Below are 21,677 nucleotides of genomic sequence, written 5' to 3'. Positions count from 1 at the left end.
TTGACTCGTGGGTGAGTAGCTTAGAGTTTTACTCTAAGTGTTGAGCATAGTTCATTATTGGACCTTCGGACGATATTGATATTAAAATTGAGATGGAAATTGGTTACTGGTATTGAGTTATGGGGCCTATGTGCCGAGTTCTGTTTACGGTCCGAAGTGACCATGGTTATTGAGTTATTTGAGTTTATTATCGATATTGAGATGGAGATATTGTCTAGCGGATTTACCCGCCAGTTCACTCACCCCTTGTCCTTGGCTTAGGTTCGACGATGAGAATATGATATCTTGTTACCTTGGAGTATTATATTATGAGTAAGACGGAGTAGTGAGTTGAGATTTGTTTAGCTATGGTGGCGAGAGATGAGTATTATATTAAGGGAATAATATGCAATTAGTATGAGGTTCAAATTAGTTTATGGGGGGTGTTTATTATTCTCTGTGTTTATTTTTCTCTTTACGTGTCCGTGTTTCCACGCCATGACCAAAACTATTCTGCTTATATCGAGGTATTATCTGTTATTCAGCTTTCCGGCTGTCGTGTTTTCTCCCTTCGGGGCTACTCATCATTGGAGTAGTCCTTTCTGTCTTCTGATTTTATTTCAGGTCACTTCCACTGCAGTTCAAAAGGATTTTATTTCATGTGAAGATTTTATTGAATGCTTTGTAAAAGTTTTTAATTCCAATTTGTATTATTTAATTTTAAAAAAAGGATTTGTAATAAGAGACTTTGTATATTAATTATAATATCTCTGTATTTCGGCGCAGTTTTATATTGAAAAGTTAGTTTTGATTTAGCCGAAAATCAGGGGTGTTACACACTACCTATGAGAAAAAGGAAGAAGACTATATTGAGGCTGATTACAAGAAGGCTGAGAAAAACTCGAAAGCGATAAGCCTGTTACAAAACGACATGACATCGACCGAATTCGATCGTTTTTCTTCTTGCACTTCGGCCAAGGAAATATGGGATGGTATTGAGTTGGCCTATGAAGGAACGTCGGGTGTGAGGAAATATCGTATTGACTTGCTTATTCAAAAATATGAACTTTTTAAAATGGAAAAGAATGAATCACTCGATAGCATGTCAGCACGATTTTCTACTACAGTCAATGAGCTCAAAAATCTTGGTAGAACTTTTAACTCCGAGGATATTGCTAGAAAAGTACTTAGGAGTCTAACCAACAAATGGCGTCCCATGGTCATGGTTATGGAAGAAGTTAGAGATATCACCTCTCTACCTTATGCAGAACTTATTGGGGCTCTCATGGCTCATGAACTCGTCCTGGATGACGATGTTAAAATAGAGGACGAAACAATTTTGTTTGCTAAACGATTTAATAAACGAATTTTCAGAAATAAGCAAGCAAAATCGTTCAACAACAACAACAAGTCTTATAATAAGAAAACTTCTGAGTCAAAGAATACGTTTGCTAATAGAGGATGCTTCAAGTGCGGAGAATCCAGTCATATGATTAAGGATTGTCCCACATGGGAGAAAATTAAAGACAAAGCAAAATGTGAGAAGACCAAGAAGGAGTTTAAGCAAGTAATGATGGCATCGTCCTGGGGAGATCTCGACACTGAGGACGATGAAGCATCAAAAGAAGAAGAAGTTGCTAATCTATGTCTTAGCAACGTCAGTCTTGACCTATTTTCAGACAGGGATAAAGATAGTGTGGACTCCTATTGCTGCTTTCTAGGAGATTCTGATTCAGAAGAAGAAGAAGAGGTAACCTATCTTGAACTTAAGAAAAGTGTTAAGAAATTGCCTAGGAATGCCTTAATTGAATACTTTGAGCAATCTCTTGATAAGTGTCATGAACAAGAGTGGCAATTGAAAGACTTGAAATAACAAATCCTCAATATTGCTGAAGAGAATCATCTCCTTAAAGCAAAGGCCAAAAAGCTCAAATCTAAAGTTACAGTCAATATGGCTACAACATCAGATGTGACAAATGATGAGAAAAAGGTTCTTGAGTCTAAAGTTATAGCTAATGAAGCTATAACCTTAGATTTGAAACTCAACATTAAGCATCTTCAAGCCAAAGTTACAGCTAGTGAAGCTATAACCTTGGAATTGAGGAAAGTCAAAGAGCTTCATGAGTCAAAGGCTACGGCTAGAGAAGCTGTGATCTCAGATCAAAAGAAGGAAATTGAATCTCTAACTCAGCAATTAAAGGAATCTAAAACTGTTCTAATAAATACTAAAAGAACGCGTACCGAGATGGTACGAGTTCTTAATGACAGATTCCAAAACTTTCGTGACATTTATGAAGAGACTCATCCTCCCAATGTTGTAGAGTCAGACCATTCCAAATGTGATAAAGAGATTCAGTCCTTAAAAGACCTACTCTTACAGGCTAGAAAGGTTCACGAAAAGTGGGAAGGTAACACACGTGTCCAAAATTTCCCAACTGAGCAATCAGATAATAACATGAAAATGGAATTAGGGCACGGTTGCTATGGTCGTAGAGATCACTCTAAATGCAAATCAACTCCTTCCGTATGAGATTTCAGGAGAAGAAAATATGTCGATCTACCAGAATATTTGAATTGTAATTACTGTGGTCACACTGGTCATGTCCAAGAAAACTGTGTCAAATATGCTCAGGATTTAAGAAAAGGAATCAACTTTGTTAAAGCTTCTGACACATTTTCGAGGATAATGAATTTACCCCATCTGGACCAAGTACAAGTGAAGAACGAAACAATGATCACCGTTGGTTCTATGACATGAGCTTCGATTTTAAGAACGCCACCAAATCAAAACAAACACCTAAACCTAAGGAGTCCTTCAAAACCAAAGCTCCTCCAAAACAACCTGAAAGACCATGAAATAACAAACCCACAACTCAATCTAAGATGGTTCCTAAACAAACCCATTCGCCTCCAAAATGTAAAGGTATAAAAAGGGTTTGGGTCAGAAAAGATTTAGTTTTTAGAGTGACTAACGTCAAAGGACCCAACCTAGCTTGGGTACCTAAAAACTGTATCTAATTATTTTACAGGTTGTGGTGAAAGAAAATAACCTATGGTACCTTGATAGTGGATGCTCAAGGCACATGACTGGAGATGTAAGTTTATTTCTTTCACTTGAACCCTTCGATGGAGGTAAGGTCACATTTGGTGATAATAAGAAGGGTAAGGTTATCGGTGTTGGTAAAGTTGGAATATCTTCTTCTCATGCTATTAGTGATGTTTATCTTATTAGTGGTCTCAAGCACAATTTACTGAGTATCTCTCAATTATGCGACAAAGGAAATAAATTTGTCTTTCATTCAGATTCTTGTCGAATAATAATTGAAGGAACAAGTAGTGTTGTACTTGAAGGACACCGTAGAAGGAACGTTTACATGATTGATCTAAATAATATTCCTACTAATTCGTTCACATGCATGAAAGTAATAACAGATGATCCGTGTCTTTGGCACAAAAGGCTTGCTCACATAAATTCTACAACGTTGAATAAGCTAAAGAGATGGGATTTGGTTTAAGGACTTCCCTCAATCAAATTCGATCAAGAAACCTTATGTGACTCGTGTGCTCGTTGCAAACATGTGAGATCATCGTTCAAACCCAAGAGAATGGTAAGTACCAATGAACCACTAGAATTCGTGCATATGGATCTATGTGGCCCTATGAAGGTAAGAAGTAGAGGTGGATCCAGGTATGTCTTCGTTCTAGTTGATGATTACTCGAGATATGTTTGGCCAATGTTTCTCAACTAAAAAGATGAAGCTTTCGAAGAGTTTGCAGTTCTAATATAGCTTGCCCAAAACAAATATAAATCCAAATTAGTATCTATTCGTACGGATCATGGCACTGAATTTGATAACCATGCTTTTATAGAATATTGTAGGGAGAGTGGTGTTGGGCATACCTTCTCAGCACCACGAACCCCACAACAAAACGGTGTTGTTGAACGTATGAATAGAACATTGGAGGATATGGCACGCACAATGTTGTTATGTAGCGGCTTACCTCGAAATTTCTGGGCCGAAGCTATTAGTACAGCATGCTATATTCATAATCGAGCTTTGATTAAACCCATTCTCAAGAAGACTCCATATCAGCTTCTTAGAGGACGTAAACCTAACATATCACATCGACGTCGCTTCGGGAGTAAATGTTTTGTCCATAATAATGGCAAAAATAGATTAAGCAAATTCGATCCCAGAAGTGACGAAGCTGTGTTTGTCGGTTATTCTAATCATAGTAAAGCATATAAGGTTTTTAATAAGAGAACCTTATGCATCAAAGAAAGTATTCATGTTGTTTTTGATGAGAATAATATGTTCGATAAAGCTGAACAGGATGAGGAAGAAGATTTGAATGAACCTGATTTCCGACTATCCAGGGATGATCTTCCAGAATTGGATGAGGAAGATAAAGAAATTGAGGGCACAAATGATGAACAAGGAAGCCCTTCGAATGGTAAAGGAAAGAGAACTAAGAATATAGTTGATGATACTATAACATCTTCTCAATCCAAGCAATTGGAAACTAATGTTATAGTTGATTATGCTATAACATTAAATCCAAATCAAAGAACAAGATCCAGAGTTATACCTGATTTAGTTATAACCCCAGGATTGGATTCAGGGGGAACAAGGGTTGAACCCCAATCATTCGAAGAAGACGAGTCTAGTTCAGATAATGAGGTGCCTCCTATTTCTAAGAAATGGAAATATAAGGATTCTCATCCAATGGAAACCATCCTGGGAAGTCTGAATGAAGGAGTTCGAACTCGTAGAAAGCTTAACAACTTCTGTTCTTTCTACTCCTTCCTATCAACTATTGAGCCAACAACTATCAAGGAAGCACTTGCAGAACCGGATTGGATCGTTGCTATGCAAGAAGAGCTCCAACAGTTCGAACAAAATAAAGTTTGGCATTTGGTTCCAAGACCTAAAGACCGAACTGTTATTGGTAAAAGATGGGTTTATAGAAACAAGCTGGATGATACATGAGTTATTGTACGAAATAAAGCCATAATGGTTGTACAAGGGTACAATCAACAAGAAGGAATTGACTATGATAAAACCTTCGCTCCTGTAACCAGACTTGAGGCTATTAGACTATTGATAGCATTTGCCCATAAAGGAATTAAATTGTATCAAATGGACGTTAAGACAACTTTTCTTAACGGTTATTTGAATGGGGAGGTTTTTGTTGAGCAACCTCTAGGATTTCTCGATAGCAAGTTTCAAAACCATGTTTTCAAACTAGATAAAGCCTTGTATGGTTTGAAACACGCTCCGAGGTCGTGGTACGATAGATTGTCAAAATATCTTCTTAAAAGTGGTTTTAAAAGAGGATCTGTCGACAAAACCTTATGCTTGAAAACTGAAAATTCCGATTTATTAATTGTATATATTTACATTGACGATATTATTTTTGGTTCAACTAATGATTGTTTATGTAAGTATTTTTCAGAATTAATGACCTCAGAATTCGAGATGAGCATGATGGGAGAACTCAAGTTCTTCCTTGGACTCTAAATTCAACAAACTACTGAAGGAATCATGATACACCAACAGAAATACATCAAGGAGCTAATCAAGAAGTTCGGTATGGAAAACTCTAATTTTAAGCCAACTCCTATGGGTACAGACAAGAAGTTGACTAAGGATGAAAATGGTAAGTCTGTCGATGAGACAACTTATCGAGGTATGATTTGCTCACTTCTTTATTTAACTGCAAGTCGTCCCGATATAATGTTTAGTGTATGCGTTTGTGCTCGATTTCAATCGTGCCCTAAAGAATCGCATATGATTGCACTTAAGAGAATCTTGAAGTATTTAATTGGTACATTTAAATTATATCTATTATATCCTCTTCAGTGTAATTTCGATCTCATAGGTTATTCAGATGCAGATTATGCAGGTTGTTCACTTGAAAGAAAAAGTACTTCCGGCATAGCTACGTTTGTTGGACCGTGTATCATTACATGGAGGTCAAAGAAGCAAAATTCTGTTGCGTTATCTACAGCTGAAGCCGAATATATTGCCGCTGGGTTGGTATGTTCTCAACTTTTATGGCTTAAGCAACAGTTATGTGATTACGGTGTTAATGTTGGGTGTATACCTATTTTTTTTTTTTGGTAAAATGTAAGATGTATATTATATATCATAAAGAATAATAATTACAAGCATAATGGACCCAAGACTTTAGGTTCGAAACTCACTAGGAGCAAACCATACAAATCAAATTTCTAGACTCAACAACCAATTCTTCTCAGCACTGGACATGTGATCATTCCGCTTGTATTTGATTCTATGCTTCACATTGTCCTTAATCAATTGCACAACCCTATTTGGACTATCAAGCATTGCATTCATCCTCGCATTATTCCTCTGTGTCCAAGCATGGTAGTAGCTAGCAGCCAACACAAGAGCATACACATTCTTTTGCACTTTTGATCCTGTAGAACTTACACCCCCTGTTGATGAGATTTTCAATCTGCACCAGTCCTTGATCTGCCCTAGAATAAGCTTGCTATACCCACACTCAAAGAACATGTGTTCCTGAGTTTCTGGTGCAGCTTCACAGATACAGCAACTATCAGAATTGCAGCAACCAATCCTGAATAGCTTCTCTCTTGTATTTATCCCATTATTCCTTATAAGCCAAGAGATCAGAGAATGTTTAGGGATATTCCAGCTGCACCATACAGTCTCATACCAGACAGGTTTGGTTTGGTGAGTTCTCAGCCAGTCATATCCCCTACTTACAGTATATCCCCGATCATCAGGCATCCATTTTCCATTAGATTAAGCAGGCTTCATGATTTCCTTAACTTTACAAATATCTGATTTACCCACTTAATCCACAATCTATCAGCTTTACAATATAGCCAGTCCACAAGCTTAGCCACAGTAGTTATGTTCCAGATTTCAGCATTCTTCACCCCAATGCGTCCTTCATTCGTTGGGAGTGTGATAGTGTCCCATTTAACAAGGGCCACTCTGTGGTATTCAGTACAACCATCCCAGAAGAAATTCCTACACACAGCTTCAATTCTCCTTATCACACTTTTTGGGGGAATAAAAATGTTAGCCCAGTAGTTGTACAAAGTGTTAAGAACTGAATTGATCAGGGTCAGTCTGCCAGCATAAGAAAGTTTCCTGGCTCCTAGACTCCTAACTCTATTCATTATCTTCTCAGTGAGTACATGGCATTCACTTTTTGAAATTCTCCCTGGCTGGATAGGAAAACCAAGATACCTGAATGGCATTTGGCCTTCCACAAAGCCAGTAACCTGTCTAATATCATCATTCAGCTCATTTGCCATGCCATTAAAATACACCTCAGACTTACTATTATTCATACTCAGTCCAGATGTTTTTGAGAATGTGGAGAAAGCTCTGACAAGAAGCATAATTGACTGAGTTGTCCTTTTGCAAAACATTAGCAGATCATCTGCAAACATCAGGTGGGTCAGTTTCAGTTCCTTGAAAAGTGGATGATATTAGAAGTCCCATCTCTCTGTGGCATATTTGATTGCTCTCGTTAAATACTCCATGCAAATAGTGAATATTAAGGGGGAGATAGGGTCCCGTTGTCTAAGCCCTCTCTTCCCTCTAAAGTAGCCAAAATGATTCCCATTAAGTGCTAGGGTAAAAGTAGTAGTTTTGATACAGGTCATAATCTTCTAGGTAAAAAGAGCAGGAAAGTTTAAGCCCATCAACATTTGCTCCACAAAATCCCACTCCACAGAATCATAGGCCTTCTGCAAATCAATCTTGAATAGGCATCTAGGTGAAGCACTCTTTCTGTTGTACATTTTAACAATATCCTGGAAAATGAGCACATTTTCTAGAATAAACCTTCCTCTGATAAAGGCTCCCTGATTCTCATGAATAATCTCAGGTAAAATAAGAGACAGCCTGTTACAAAGTAGTTTGGAGATTACTTTGTAAATCATGTTGCAACAAGCAATTGGCCTGAATTGCTTAACAGAAGTAGGTCTCTCACATTTGGGAATCAAGGTGATATTTGTAGCATTTAGCTGGTTCAGAAGCTTTCCAGTAGTAAAAAAATTATTTGGTGGCACTACAGATATCAGTCCCCACAACCTCCCAAGCATCCTTGAAAAAACCACTAGTATACCCATCTGGTCCTGGTGACTTGTCAATAGGAGTTTCAAAAAAGACTTGTTTGATCTCCTCATTTGTGACAGGCTTCTTCAGAGTGCTCCAATGCTCTTGAGTACATAAGTTCCCTCTGTTCAAGATGTCCATTCTTACATTCTCAGTCTCTTTAGTACTCCCTAGCAAATCCATATAATAGTCAAGAAAGGCTGCTTGAATGCTCTGGCTATCCTGGCATAACTTTCCTTGTTGGTCTTCAATTTGGATTACCTTATTAACCATGTATCTCTTCTTAATAGCTCCATGAAATAATGCAGTATTTTGATCTCCTTCCTTAGTCCAATGGATCTTTGCTTTTTGTTGCAGAAAACTATCCCTTGCAGCAGTAAGGCTTCTAACTTCAGAAAGCAATTCAATTTCCTGATCCACCAGCACAGAATTATTAGGATCCTTAGCAAGATGCTGCTGAAGTTTGTCCAGTCTTTAAACTGCCATTGCAGTCCTATTTTCAATATCAGAATAGCATTCTGAATTGAGTCCTTTGAGTACAGGTTTTAAAGCCTTTAACTTTTTCACAATTCCAAACATTTTGTGACCCTCATAACTTCTTGCCCATTCCTCCTTTACCCTATCCAAAAAATTAGGAGCCTGTCCCCACAGGTGTATACCTATTTTATGTGATAACACGAGTGCTATAATTATATCTAAGAACCCTGCGCAGCACTCACGAACTAAGCATAAAGACATTAGACACCATTGTCTACGTGACCATATAGATAAGAGCAACACAAGACTGGAATTTTGTAGTACAGAAAAACAATGGGATGACATTTTTACAGAAGCGTTGGCTAGAGAACGTTTTGAGATTTTACGGTTGGAAATTGGTTTAATTGGTGGCAACTAAACTTGTCACAAATATTTGATTTTCCATATGACTGACTAGATTTGATGAGATTGTATGATTGTGTCTGTATTTTTCGTTGCAAGTTTATTTATGTTAAATGTTATATTATTTTACGAGAATATTCCGTCTGCTAGTCATATATATTTTATGTTTTATTACAAACCATAAAATTCGGTAACAAATTATTCCTTCATATCTCTTTACCGAAATTCACTACCAGAATTCTATCCTTTGCCAAAATTTTATCTTATCATATCTCACAAAATCTAGCCCTAACAATATTAGCTAATCCTTTGTGTACAATATGGTAAGTAAATAAAAAAAAAATCTCTACCTATATCTTGTGTTTCCTACCCCTACACGTTATCCCTCCACTTTTCTAATCCAATACAAACCTAAACTTACCATATTGCAAATTGCTAATCTCATAAATACTCCACCTTCCATACGTCCCAATCACAACACAACTCCCTAAAAGTTTTACCTCTCTCAAAACTCTTCCACACTCAACCTCACCATCAATCATCATCATGTCTCCACCTTCAACTCGCCTCCACTCACCTTCCACTCGGTCTACAACTCGGACCGGTTCATCTAAACCGCCATGCAACAAGTCCATTCATACCACAAATACTCCCTCACCTCAACCAAATCCTAAACCTACCAATTCCGATCATAACCAGGTTGATCCTAATCTAGAGGGCAAACAACGGAAGCTCAATAAGGGTAAGAAGAAGGTTGTTGGTTTTGAGGGTTCGGTTAAAGAAGCCGAGGCAATGGTTGATCAAGATGATTCTCAAAGGATTTTGTTCCGAGAGTATATACCGAATGCAACTATGACGGTTCTTGATAAGGTTCGCCTTATCGCAGAGAAAAGGACTCGGGTAAACCATGTTGTGAGATACGGTATTCATGGAGGTAGGTCCTATTCCGAAAAGTGGTATTCAAAGGTAGAAGCTTTGCAATTTTTCAAGGATTTCTTGACTTATCAAGAATGGAAAACGATTTGCTCTTTTATTGGTCCCGTCTATCCTATCAAGGTAATTCAGTTTTATGCATCGGTCTCTATAAGAAAGATTGTCTTGCATGCAATGGTAAATGAGTTCGAAGTCACCATCTCCCTTGACGATTTTCGTACTCTGTTTTCTGTCCCTGATGATGGGATAGAAATTAACCCAAGTGCAGAATGAGGGTATGTGACGGAGGAAGAGAAGCTTCAGATTAAACGGTCTTTTGATGATGGTGCTACGGGGTCTAGTAATATGTTAGCGGGACCGTTTACTCCTAAGTTAAAGTTCTTTTTAAATTTTCTTTGGAATACGGTTGTCCTGAGGAGAGGTTGTCGTGATAAGTTGTCGAGCTATGAGATAGTTTTGGTCTCAAGTTGGCTCGAAGGAACTAAGGTTAGTCTTCCCCAACTTATTTCTCATCGGATTATCCAAACGAGTATTTCCGTCACCGAAGAAAAATTCTACACTACCTTGGATTTACCTTTTGGGATGTGGATTTCTAGACTTTTGGAACATAAAGGGGTTGTCGGTCCTACTAGTTATGGGGTCATGGTCAAGGATGAGATGTGTGACACTCATCTCAAATTCATGAAAATTGGTGCCGTTGGACCCGACTTGATTTTCTTGGCTAAGGGTAATGTGGTAGAAAAGTCGTCGGATGTGATGATGGTTGTGGAACAAAGATTAGAGTCGTTTATGACAAGTATTTGTAAAAAATTAGATGCTCAAAATAAGTTGTTTGTAAACTTGGTCTCGGGATTGGGAAAGGAAAAGGATGGTGCTTCGGTTTCTAATGGCCCGGGTAATGCCGAGATTTTAGCCTATCTACATGGGTTAGAAGGTCGTGTTGAGGCCATGGCTTGTGATGTGGCTAGAGCGGCTAAGGAGTGTGTTCGTCATTCCGGATTCTTGGCTAACTTGGCTAGTCAAGGAGGTGCTATTTGGCGTGAAGGGAAAGCTATGCATGCGGATATGGGGCTTATCTTCGAAGCTACTAAGGCCTTGTCATTAAAAGTGCTCAATTTAGACTTGACTTATCAAGAATGGACTCGTCCCGGTTATGTTAACTCGAATGTCGTGAAACATGACTATCCCTAAACCCGCCCTTAATCCTCCTTCTTACTTTGCCTTTTTCTCTTTAGACTTTATACTTTGAATATTTGTCTAATTCGGCCCATTTTGGCTTACTTCTTTATTCGGCCCATTAGGCATTAAACTTGTTAATTATTCGGCCCTTTGGCATTCGAGTACTTGGTTGGTAGTAAACGTATTCTATATTTTGCATGCTTATCGTAGATTACTTTCTCGTATTATAATATCTCTTTGTATGATTAATACGTGTCTCGATCTATATCATTCTAGTTGTTTTATGTCTTTTCTCGTCTTTTCGATGATGTCAAGAGGGGGAAGAAAATGATCGTGACTTAAGTATTTGCCTAAGCTTGCTCCTTGTCAGAATCTTTAATCTCTTAAGGTCCTTAGATGCTATACTTTGTATATAAGTGGATTGTTCTTACGTTCAACTGACTATGACTTTTATAGTATTATGTTGAGGGGGAACTTACACTTAGTCACAAATCGTAAGAGACTTGTCATCATCAAAAAGGGGGAATTTGTTGGACCATGTAGATATATCATTAAGTTTTGATAATGACAAGTGTGTGCTTCATTTTTGTATACACTCTTGCTCATAATCGTTTGTTTAGTCTTTAATAGATTAACTTAAGTTTACAAGTTAAGCAAGTAATGTTATAGCAACCTTGGCTATAACATTGAAGATTTGTGAAGTATCATTCAAGTAATGTTATAGCGGCTTGAGCTATAACATTGAAGATTCTTAAAGCGTCATAGTAACTGTAACAAGTTTCAAGTATGATGATCACTCAAGCAAAAGGCTCGATCAAGTCTATAACAAGCTCAAGATGAAGAGCTTATGATCAAGATAAAGAGAAGATCCTATCACCTGAAGATCTCCAGGAAGATTAGCTAGTATAGGTCTTCATCTAATAACGGTATCTTAAGAAGTAATATTGGAAAGGTAAAGTTATAACTATTTCACCTATAACTTTACTTACCAAACATAAAGTTATAGCTATTTGTACTATAATTTTGGGTTGCATTTGAAGGCACGATTTTAATAGTCTTAAATTAATTTTTCAAAAGATAAAAATCTTCAAACATGTTTCGAAATCATGTATATATATGATAAAGACTTAATTTGGTTTGTTTAGGGTGAATAATTTACATTATCTTATTGGTTAGTAAAACGACTTGTGAGTCGTCATGCTACCTAGGGTTTGCTAAATTATCTAAACCTAACCCTAATCTATCTCTTATTATTTTGACCTAGGGTTTTGGCCAAGGTGGGCTTATGAGCCGTGTGGTGGCCGACCTTGCTCCCTATGCAAGTAAATCTTGTTAGGTCAAATCTATTCTATATTGCCATAAGATATTCCTATATCTTATAAAATATATTAGATTTACCTTATTTACTTAATCAAAATATCTAGAAGATTGAATTAAGGAAAGTTAAGATTTGTTTCTTGTGGAACAACTTACCTTGCCTCACGACACCTCCAGGGTTTCGATCAAAACCCTAGTGTCCCTTCTCTACTATATATACTTGTGATATTCATCAAGTTAATTAAGCTTTTCGAAATATAAAAATTCCTTGCAAACAATTTGAGTTTAATTTTAATCAAGTATTTTTATTGTTTTGCATTTGAAAATCTTTACGAAAAGTCGTGCTCTTTAATTTGCATATTATTCTTAAGGTTACGTTATAAGATAATGGTACTTCATATTGTTTCTTACTCGTTCAATTGTGTGAACATTTAGAAGAATAATCAAGTGCTTTCTTAGTAACTTAAGATAGTCAAAATCGAATATCTAGTCATATTCAAATTGAGTTATAACTAGAGTTAGTTATACGCGTTGGGTTGATAATTTTGTAATCCGGAGAAAGGTACTAAAATTATTAATTGAGAATAGTGGACGTAGGCTTCGACGTGTGAAGCTGAACCACTTCAAATATCGCGTGTCTTTGCAGTTTTCCTTTCTGTTCATTTCATTACGTTTAGAATCGCTTAATTAATTATTTAAAGTTTAATCAATAAACTTTAAGTAATTAATTGCTTAGATATACTTTAAAAAGTGGGCATAAGTTTTTAAATACTCAATTCACCCCCCCCCCCCTCGAGTATTTCGACTGTGATAAACTCTTCAGCATTTAAAACGAAACAGGGGTTATATGAATGACTCGTGATGCCATTTGGACTTTGCAACGCTCCTAGTTCGTTAATGAGGCTGATGAATGAAGTGTTAAGGCCTTTCCTTAACAAATTTGTGGTGGTCTATCTTGACGACATTCTAATCTATAGCAAGGATGAGGAGGAACACAAGCAACATTTACGAGCTGTGTTTGAAGTTTTACGAAAACAACAGCTCTATGGTAAACTCGAAAAATGTACTTTTATGGTATCAAGTGTTGTTTTTCTTGGTTATATTGTAGGTAAAGACGGAGTAAGTATGGACACATCCAAGGTCGATGCTATTCAGGCCTGGCCGGTTCCTAAGTCAACTACAGAGGTATGAAGCTTTCATGGATTAGCATCATTCTATAGGCGATTCATCCAGGGTTTTAGCTCGATTATGGCTTCAATTACAGAGCTAACCAAGAAGGGAGAGTTCGTGTGTACTAGCAGCGTAAAAAAGGCGTTTGAAGACGTGAAGCACAAGTTGTGTTCTGGACCTGTTTTAGCACTACCCGATTTTAATAAGTTGTTTGAAGTCTAGTGTGATGCGAGTGGTGTTTGAATTGGTGCCGTGTTAGTCCAAGAGAAGAGACCTATTGCATACTTCAACGAGAAATTAAACGGTGCAAGGCTGAACTATTCAACCTACGACAAAGAGTCCTATGCAATCGTGAGGGCATTGGACCATTGGAGTCATTATCTACCTCCGAAGCCGTTAATATTACATTCTGATCACGAGGCTCTTAAACACATTCATGGGCAGCAAAAGTTAAGTCCAAGACATGCTAAATGGGTCGAATTTTTACAATCATTCACGTTTTCTTCAAAATATAAGACAGGAAGTTCTAATATCGTAGCTGATGCCTTATCACGAAGACATTCATTATTAATTGAATTAGATGTAAGAATTCTTGGTTTCAAACATATCAAAGAACTGTACAAATCTGATCCAGAATTCTCAAAAGAAATTATCGAGCCAACAGGTTTGTATTCTGTTCAAGATGGTTATCTTTTTAAGGGTAATCGGTTGTGCATTCCAAATGGGTCGATTAGGGAGTTATTGGTGCATGAAGCTCATAGAGGGGCTATTGCTGGACACTTTGGAGTGAATAAAACATCCTAAGTGAGCACTTCTATTGGCCGAGAATGAACAAGAACGTGCAAGAAATTGTGGCGAAATGCGTGGTGTGTCAAAAGGCCAAGAGCACATTCAACAAAGGCTTATATACACCTCTACCCGTGCCTGTTCAGCCTTGGAATGAGGTAAGCATGGATTTTATCCTTGGTTTGCCGAGAACTCAGAGGGGTAAGGACTCAATTATGGTAGTAGTTGATCGATTCTCAAAGATGGCGCATTTTATTCCATGTCATAAGACTGATGATGCAACTAAAGTGGCTGATTTATACTACCAAGAGATCGTTCGATTACATGGAATACCTATTACTATTGTTTCAGATCGAGATGTAAAGTTTCTTAGTTACTTCTGGAAAACGTTATGGCGTTTGGTAGGAACTAAGCTTCTTTTCAGTACATCGCACCATCCACAAACAGATGGTCAGACCGAGGTAACCAACCGGACTCTGGGGAGTTTATTGCGAGGATTGGTTAGTAAAAGCACGAAGGATTTGGATATCAAATTAGCTCATGCTGAATTCGCTTATAATCGTACACCATCAATGACTACAGGACGAGCTCCAGTCGAGATTGTCTATGGCATGAATCCATACCTGCCCATCGATTTAGTGCCCATTCCAAAGAAAGATGTGTTGCGTTTTGAAGCCAAGGAGAGGCAAGCAGCATTTCTCCGGGTATGTGAGCAAGTTCGAGCTCAAATTGTGAAGGCAAATGCTAAATACAAGGAGAAAGCTCATAAACATCGTAAGCAGCCTGTTTTCAAAGAAGGTGATCTCGTGTGGTTGCATTTAAGGAAGGAACGATTTCCGTCCAAAAGGAAGAACGAGTTGATGCCACGAGCGGATGGTCCATTCAAGATCCTCGAATGTTATGGCTCTAATGCATACAAGCTGGAATTGCTGAGTGAATATGGTGGAGTAAGCGCAACATTCAATGTAGGCGACCTGTCACCGTATTTAGAAGACGAGGATTTGAGGGCAAATTCTCAAAAAGAAGGAGAGAATGATGCAGGAGCATACTCGGAACAAGCAAATGAAATCCTAATTAGTCGAAATGTGACTCAACTAGTAAAGGGGTTTGAGCTTGGTTCGAATAGTGTGTTAATGCTGAAATGGGAAGGCAACGGAGTTTCACATCACGGTTCCCTAGGCCAATTAGGAGCTGCACCTCACGGTTCCTAGGCCGAGTAGGATACACGATTTCCTAAATCGTGTAGGAATAATAAATTAGTTTAATTTACTGTTTCCAAATAAAGTTAGGAAAGCAAGATGTTTCCTAATCCTAGTTTAATTAGAATACCCTAAATCTGATTGCATTTTAATTATTAGTATTTTAATAACTTTCCTAGTTACTTTAGGAAAGAGGTAGATAGCTTGGTTTGCAAGCTGAGGAATTAGGATTCGAGTCAGATTGTGACATCGAGTAGGAGTATAAGTAGGACCGTGTAATCAGAATTACACACACATTGATTTCCATAAATAAGATTGTTTACGTTTGTGAGTATTATTCGATCACCCTTGCGAGGTTGATTGCGTGATTCTGCGTTTTCTACCTTGCGAGGCTAGGACTGGGATTCACCATACTATCCGGTTACCATCATAGTCACGAATTAAACAGTCAAATTAACACAATTCCGCTGCAATTTTATCGATTAAGATCAACATACACACCCACGAATTTAGCAACCACAAATGAACAGTCTCACGATCTTTTCAAACTCGTTTATTCATATAGTTTTACATCATTTACTTTTCAGCTTCCATAAAAGAATGTTTGCGACGGATTCTCGTTCGTAAAAGCTGTCACACAAGTTTATGAAACTGTCGTAAAACTACCACTCAAAGTTTGTTTCTTTTAAACTATTACCGTGTCTTAATTAGTGGTCAATTAAGCTTATTTTGTTTAGTTAATTAATATTTAACACGGTTTACAATACTCGTTTCGTTAGGCTTATTTGGGCATGAGAGTACACTAGTAGGATTAATTAGTCAAAGAGTAAATGTGAGTTTGATGAATTGTTTGCTAAAAGTATTGAGTTGCTATGAATATTGATAATTTTGGGTCTCTCTTTTGATGTTTGTTTATTCTCCCTTGCGTTACGTACTAGCTAGAGGGTTGAACTGCTCGTTGGGCTGATTCATAGCTGATTTCGTTCCACTTTCTCCTCAAAAACTCGGTTGTTGACGAGGTTATAATTGCGCTCGCTCGTCGCATTTCAACAATTAAGTAGATGAACAAAGCACATTATTATGGTGGGGTAAGCACACTACGAATGAATTGGTCACACATATAAAATCGTCTAACACGAAGTAGACAAATTACTTCTCAAAATATACATAGGAAACGTATTGTTTTCTGAAACTAATTATTGCGGCTCCTTAGGAGGGATGATAAGAGTCAGCCCAACACATTTTTGAAACTATGCCCGTTTTGCTGTTGCAGTAGCAGGACTGTCATATTATGTTTACGTTGACATTGAGTAACACTGGTTTAATATTTCCACCATGGGACAGAAGCATGAAGTCTTCATAAATGTATGTAGACCCATACACATTTGATTGAAAGCTAAGACTTGCTTACTGATCGGGCCATAAAATAAAAGAGCTTTGAATGCATGGTAGATGGTACCTCCTTAATTTTACTACTCGTAGCACTGTAAAGTAATGGCCACATTATTCCTGATCCAAAAAAGAGTGTTTAAATAAAAAGTCTTCTATGCATGAGAACATGACACAATCACACAATAACAATTAATTCATTTATTAGATTTATTTTTTTCAATTTATTTTGTCTTATAATCAATCGTTCTTCCATTCGAATTGCCAGCATAGCAGTAAGTGCACTCATAAATGCAATTCTGATTCATTACCACGCGGTTTTGTGAGGAACACAAAAATAGTAATAGTAAGAGAAAGTACTACTCTACATACTTTTGCTCACGTAAATACTTGAATATCCTTATTGTTAGAAACTATCTTTTATTAAGGATTATTCGTGAATAATTACCTTTTACTTTATTTTTGTCTTTTAACTACCTTTCATTTCTTCATTTTGCGAAAGATTACCAAAAATTTACTTCCGGCGAAAAAAAGTCAACTTTCCGGCCTTTACTTGCCCTTTTCTCCCTTTTTCACAAAAATATAACCCATATCTCTCCCTTTGTTCACTCAACAAAATCCGAAAAAAACTCCTCCATGCGCAACACCTTATAAAAAGTTTTTTCAAAGCAATACCAACGCATCAACCATCTCAATCTCAATCTTCATCTCCATCGTCACCTATACTACCACTTTCACCTTCACCCTTACATTTCAACAGCCTTATAGACTATTCATGATTCATCAACTTATTGTCCATCTAAGTCATATAAAGTACCTTCTTTCTCTCTTCATGGTAGATGGTGGGCATAAGAAAACTAATGAGATAGTAACACACAAGTGATCCTAAGTGGATCCTTGATTTTTTTTCGAATAGTTAACACTAGGAGTTAATTTTGCCAACAAGGCCACATAATAGATCATTATTGATGAAGAATTATTTACCACGTTATCTTCCTACATATGAGAGGAAGTTTGACAACGGATCACAACTGTTGTTAAGTAATTCATTTGACAACGGTTGACTTTTGTTATCATACTCAAATGGAGGAAAAAACCTGACAACGGTTTTTGTACTACAAAACCTTTGTAAATTAAGTACATATGACAACGGTTCGGTTTCATTTTCTATTTTTTTTTGGCGGCAAATAGCATTGGATGGAAATATTGTCAACGGTTTGTTATTTATAAAAACCGTTGTCAGTATACATTAACAACAATAACGGTTTGATCTGACCCGTTATCGTTTTGTTGTATATATTTTTTAAAATAAATTTGATTTTAGCAGGTGCCAGCAGCTGCTGAATATGCTATTTTTCTAGTAGCATTTCACCAGCTACGCACTGCACTAAAAAAACTCAATCCAGCATCAAAATAACACACAGAATGGTCAATTCAACCCAACACCAAAATAATACGACATGGGCGATCAAAACCATACCTCTGGTTATATATATATATATATACACACACACACACATACATACATACATAATGAGCGAATTAAAGATCAGGCTGCTCAAGAAGTGAAATAAAATACATTTCCCACTGATCTCTAAGATAGTTGATGTCTTTCCTCGTGTAGTTCGGCACTGGTTGACCGGTTTTTAGTGGAAGCTGCTTGAAATCAAGATAAATAGAATAAATGGAAATATACAGAACTAAACTCAAGCAAGTTACGTAATGCTGTAATATTTATAAAAACACACTAACCTTAGAAATTAAGGTGTAATAATTGTCGCAGACAATCTCTAACATGGACCGACATACGAAAATGCGCATTGTTTATCGTTTGATTGTAAAGGAGACTGTTATATATAATCCACGCACAAATAATCCAACTTAGAGCACCCTCTCGCATATACATAAATTATTGAATGATACGAGTAATTATTAAGAAGATACGTACTTTTACCACGTCAATGTTTGAAGGGGTGTTGTTGTCAAATTGCTCAAGTGGAGACATGCTTCTTTTTTCATCAAATACACTAATTCATACACGAAATTATAATTAGCATATACTCCGTATATGGGTCAATAATATTGAGGTGACATTAAAATGATACTAGAATTCAAAAGTTATGCAATAACAAATGACATTATTAAAGGTTGTAATTAAACTTACGCAATTATCATCGATACAAACTTGTCAGATGATTCGCCACCGCAAGAGTCAATCCAGTAGACTGTTTTTGATGTCGTGTTGATTGCCACTAGCACCCAATGCTTCCTATGGAGTTTCAAAAATTGAGCTGTTAGTTCGTATACATAAAATCGTGTTAATAAATTAATGGAATCGTGGGTCATTATAATAACGTACTATACATACACATTCTCATCGTAAGGAGCAAGCCAGAGTTTTTCGGTCGTTAACAACCGACGAGCAACATACTGGATCTGCTCTTGCTGTGTAGTAAAAGCCGCGTTCAAAGCGAACATTTAAGCACACAAGAATCCGAAGTTGGCAGGTCCATACAGCTTGCTTTCATTAATGATGTGGTTATACAGGTGCCTACATTACATCACATGTAACGAATGTTAATTTCATTTATTGCTTAAATAGACTTCGTTATTCGTAAAACCAAATGACTAGATTTATTAATAAACTTACTTCATCCACTAAAATGTGAGTCGCATCTAACTCGTCAAGGTCGATAAATTCAAACAGACCCTTCGCCTCAAGTACAACCATATCAGCACGTTTGTCCAACATATCTTGTTCCAATTGATCCGGGAGTATGTCCGCGGTTTCGGCTTTTCTTACCGCCAGGTGATGCAGATTTTTCAGCCAAGACAACGTAATTTTTTCCTTATAATCCAAAGAATCGTATTTCTTATCATAAGCACGAGGATTATTAGGTGCAATATAAAAATCATCTGGCTTATAATTGAAGTCGGTTGATTTTGTCCGGGGCTACAAGTTAAGAAAAGAAAAAAAAAAAAGAATTACACGAGACGTCAAACATAATTGAACCAAAAAAAATAAAAGTCAATTATTCCAAATTACTATTACCTCTTTGGGTGATTGCAAAGAAGTTCTAGCATTCATTCTTTTCTGTAAATCCTGCAAATGTAACAATTAAAGCGCTTACTATAGGTTAATATTCGTAGCCTAATAAACTTAAAGGCGTTCATTATAACAAATTTGTCAGCTTTAGCATATCTACCTCATCAATGACAACATGAATGTTTTCTTCAGGCCGTTGCACAAGCGAGCGTACGGCTTATCCCAGAGTAGCGACCTCGTTAATAGAAAATCGAACTTGTATTATAGAAAACTTGTTGTTGTATAAGTTGCGCACTTCCACTATCCTACATTTGTTATGCCATGAACCTTAAACCATTCAAACTGGTCGCAATGTAACACGTATCATTGGGCAACTCTATCTTTAAGAAATTTCGCTGCCTTTTTGAGATAGAGGAAAAGTATACAAGGCTGCTTGCTGGTAACGCCCTTATCCCACATAAATTATTTTTAATTAATTAGAATTATAATAAATAACGGGTAGTGTATAATTTGAATAAATATAAACTAGAAGCTACCTTACCTCGCCAAATTCGGGAATTGTCTTTACCCGCTATGAAAAGAATGTGATGTCATCAACTAACTCTGTCTCTTTTGTCTCCTTTGACCTGGCCTCCTCCTCCAATGTCAGCTCCGTTAGCGTGACCTCCAGGGCTTTTTTCTCAACTACCTGATCTTCCTCCTCAACTACGTGATCTTGATCCTTTCCCATATCCTTCTCGGCTTCATTCTCGACATATAACACCTCATCATCATCACTTCTCATGTCCTAGTTTACCTTCTCTTATGCTTTCTTTATGACTTCACGAACCATAACCAAGTCTTATTCCGATGGCTGCTCCTCCTTATCCACCATTCTCATTATCAACCTCGCCATTTTCTCTAGTTGCATGCGTACATAGTACGTAAAAATTACAATGATTTATGTAATTCAAATTAATAACGGTGTCAGTTTTAAATTATGTTGAATAAAATACAGTATATATAATTACCTTCTCGAAATCATCACCATCCACTTTCTTCGTTTGAGTCTTCCCAAATATTTGGTTATTTCAACATGCGTCGATACCCCTCGCACACGACCTGGATGCTCTGGTTTGCCAATTGCCCTAGCAAGAATGTCATCACGTCCTTTAGGCTTCCATTTTCCTCCTTAACCTCTTTCTCATACCGCCTCTATATCATATATAATACACCAATAATAAATGAAACTAATATTGAGATTCTGGCCGACTGCTATGAGTGACATATTTGCTAATAAAATTAATTTAAACTTACAATGTTTTCTTTGACTGCCTTATCAAATTCATATTCTTTCCGACCAGTCTTAGGAGTGTGATCTGCCAACTAAGCGTCGTGACGATTGTACTTTCCACGCTCTTCCTTCTATTATTCATTCATCACAATGTTATATATCCTCTCAAAAAATTTCCGCACTAGTATGAACATATATAACATTATAATAAAACAGCTAATATAATAAATAAGTACTTACAAGTTTTTGATTAATGAATCTATAACCACCTCGGGAGCCGTAAAACACGGCCTTTTCCTTTGAAATATTCTCCTTGTTCTTCTTACTCATAGTGATAAGGTTAAAGTCGTATCACCTAATCCAAGTAAATGTATCTCAGAACTAACAAAATAGCTAGTGGTAAG

The 21,677-nt window shown here is 37.0% G+C and overlaps 2 protein-coding genes across 2 annotated transcripts; both read right to left on the bottom strand.

Moving 5' to 3' along the window:
* Positions 1 to 6,206: 6,206 nt before the first annotated feature.
* LOC141613739 (uncharacterized) lies at positions 6,207 to 6,758 on the bottom strand. The gene has a single exon (XM_074432482.1). It carries the CDS (start codon positions 6,756 to 6,758, stop codon positions 6,207 to 6,209), a length of 552 nt encoding a protein of 183 aa, XP_074288583.1.
* Positions 6,759 to 7,654: 896 nt separating this feature from the next.
* LOC141613738 (uncharacterized) lies at positions 7,655 to 9,529 on the bottom strand. The gene is made up of 4 exons (XM_074432481.1): positions 9,403 to 9,529; positions 8,643 to 8,761; positions 8,113 to 8,558; positions 7,655 to 7,889 (listed from the first exon to the last, which is right to left on the bottom strand). The coding sequence occupies exons 1-4, from the start codon at positions 9,527 to 9,529 to the stop codon at positions 7,655 to 7,657; spliced, it is 927 nt and encodes a 308-aa protein (XP_074288582.1).
* Positions 9,530 to 21,677: the final 12,148 nt, after the last annotated feature.

Source organism: Silene latifolia, chromosome 11 (assembly GCF_048544455.1).
Source record: "Silene latifolia isolate original U9 population chromosome 11, ASM4854445v1, whole genome shotgun sequence".
Lineage (NCBI taxonomy): Eukaryota > Viridiplantae > Streptophyta > Magnoliopsida > Caryophyllales > Caryophyllaceae > Silene > Silene latifolia.
This window is presented reverse-complemented; position numbering and strand designations above follow the sequence as displayed.

What these genes read in the sequence shown, in the direction of transcription:
- LOC141613739 (XM_074432482.1), bottom strand. Translation starts at nt 6,758, where the DNA reads ATGCCTGATGATCGGGGATATACTGTAAGTAGGGGATATGACTGGCTG.
- LOC141613738 (XM_074432481.1), bottom strand. Translation starts at nt 9,529, where the DNA reads ATGATGATGATTGATGGTGAGGTTGAGTGTGGAAGAGTTTTGAGAGAG. An exon ending in AGTTAAAGGCTTTAAAACCT is followed by an intron (nt 8,559 to 8,642) that starts GTACTCAAAGGA and finishes GACAAACTTCAG; the next exon opens with CAGCATCTTGCTAAGGATCC. An exon ending in AAGTCACCAGGACCAGATGG is followed by an intron (nt 7,890 to 8,112) that starts GTATACTAGTGG and finishes ACTTTGTAACAG; the next exon opens with GCTGTCTCTTATTTTACCTG.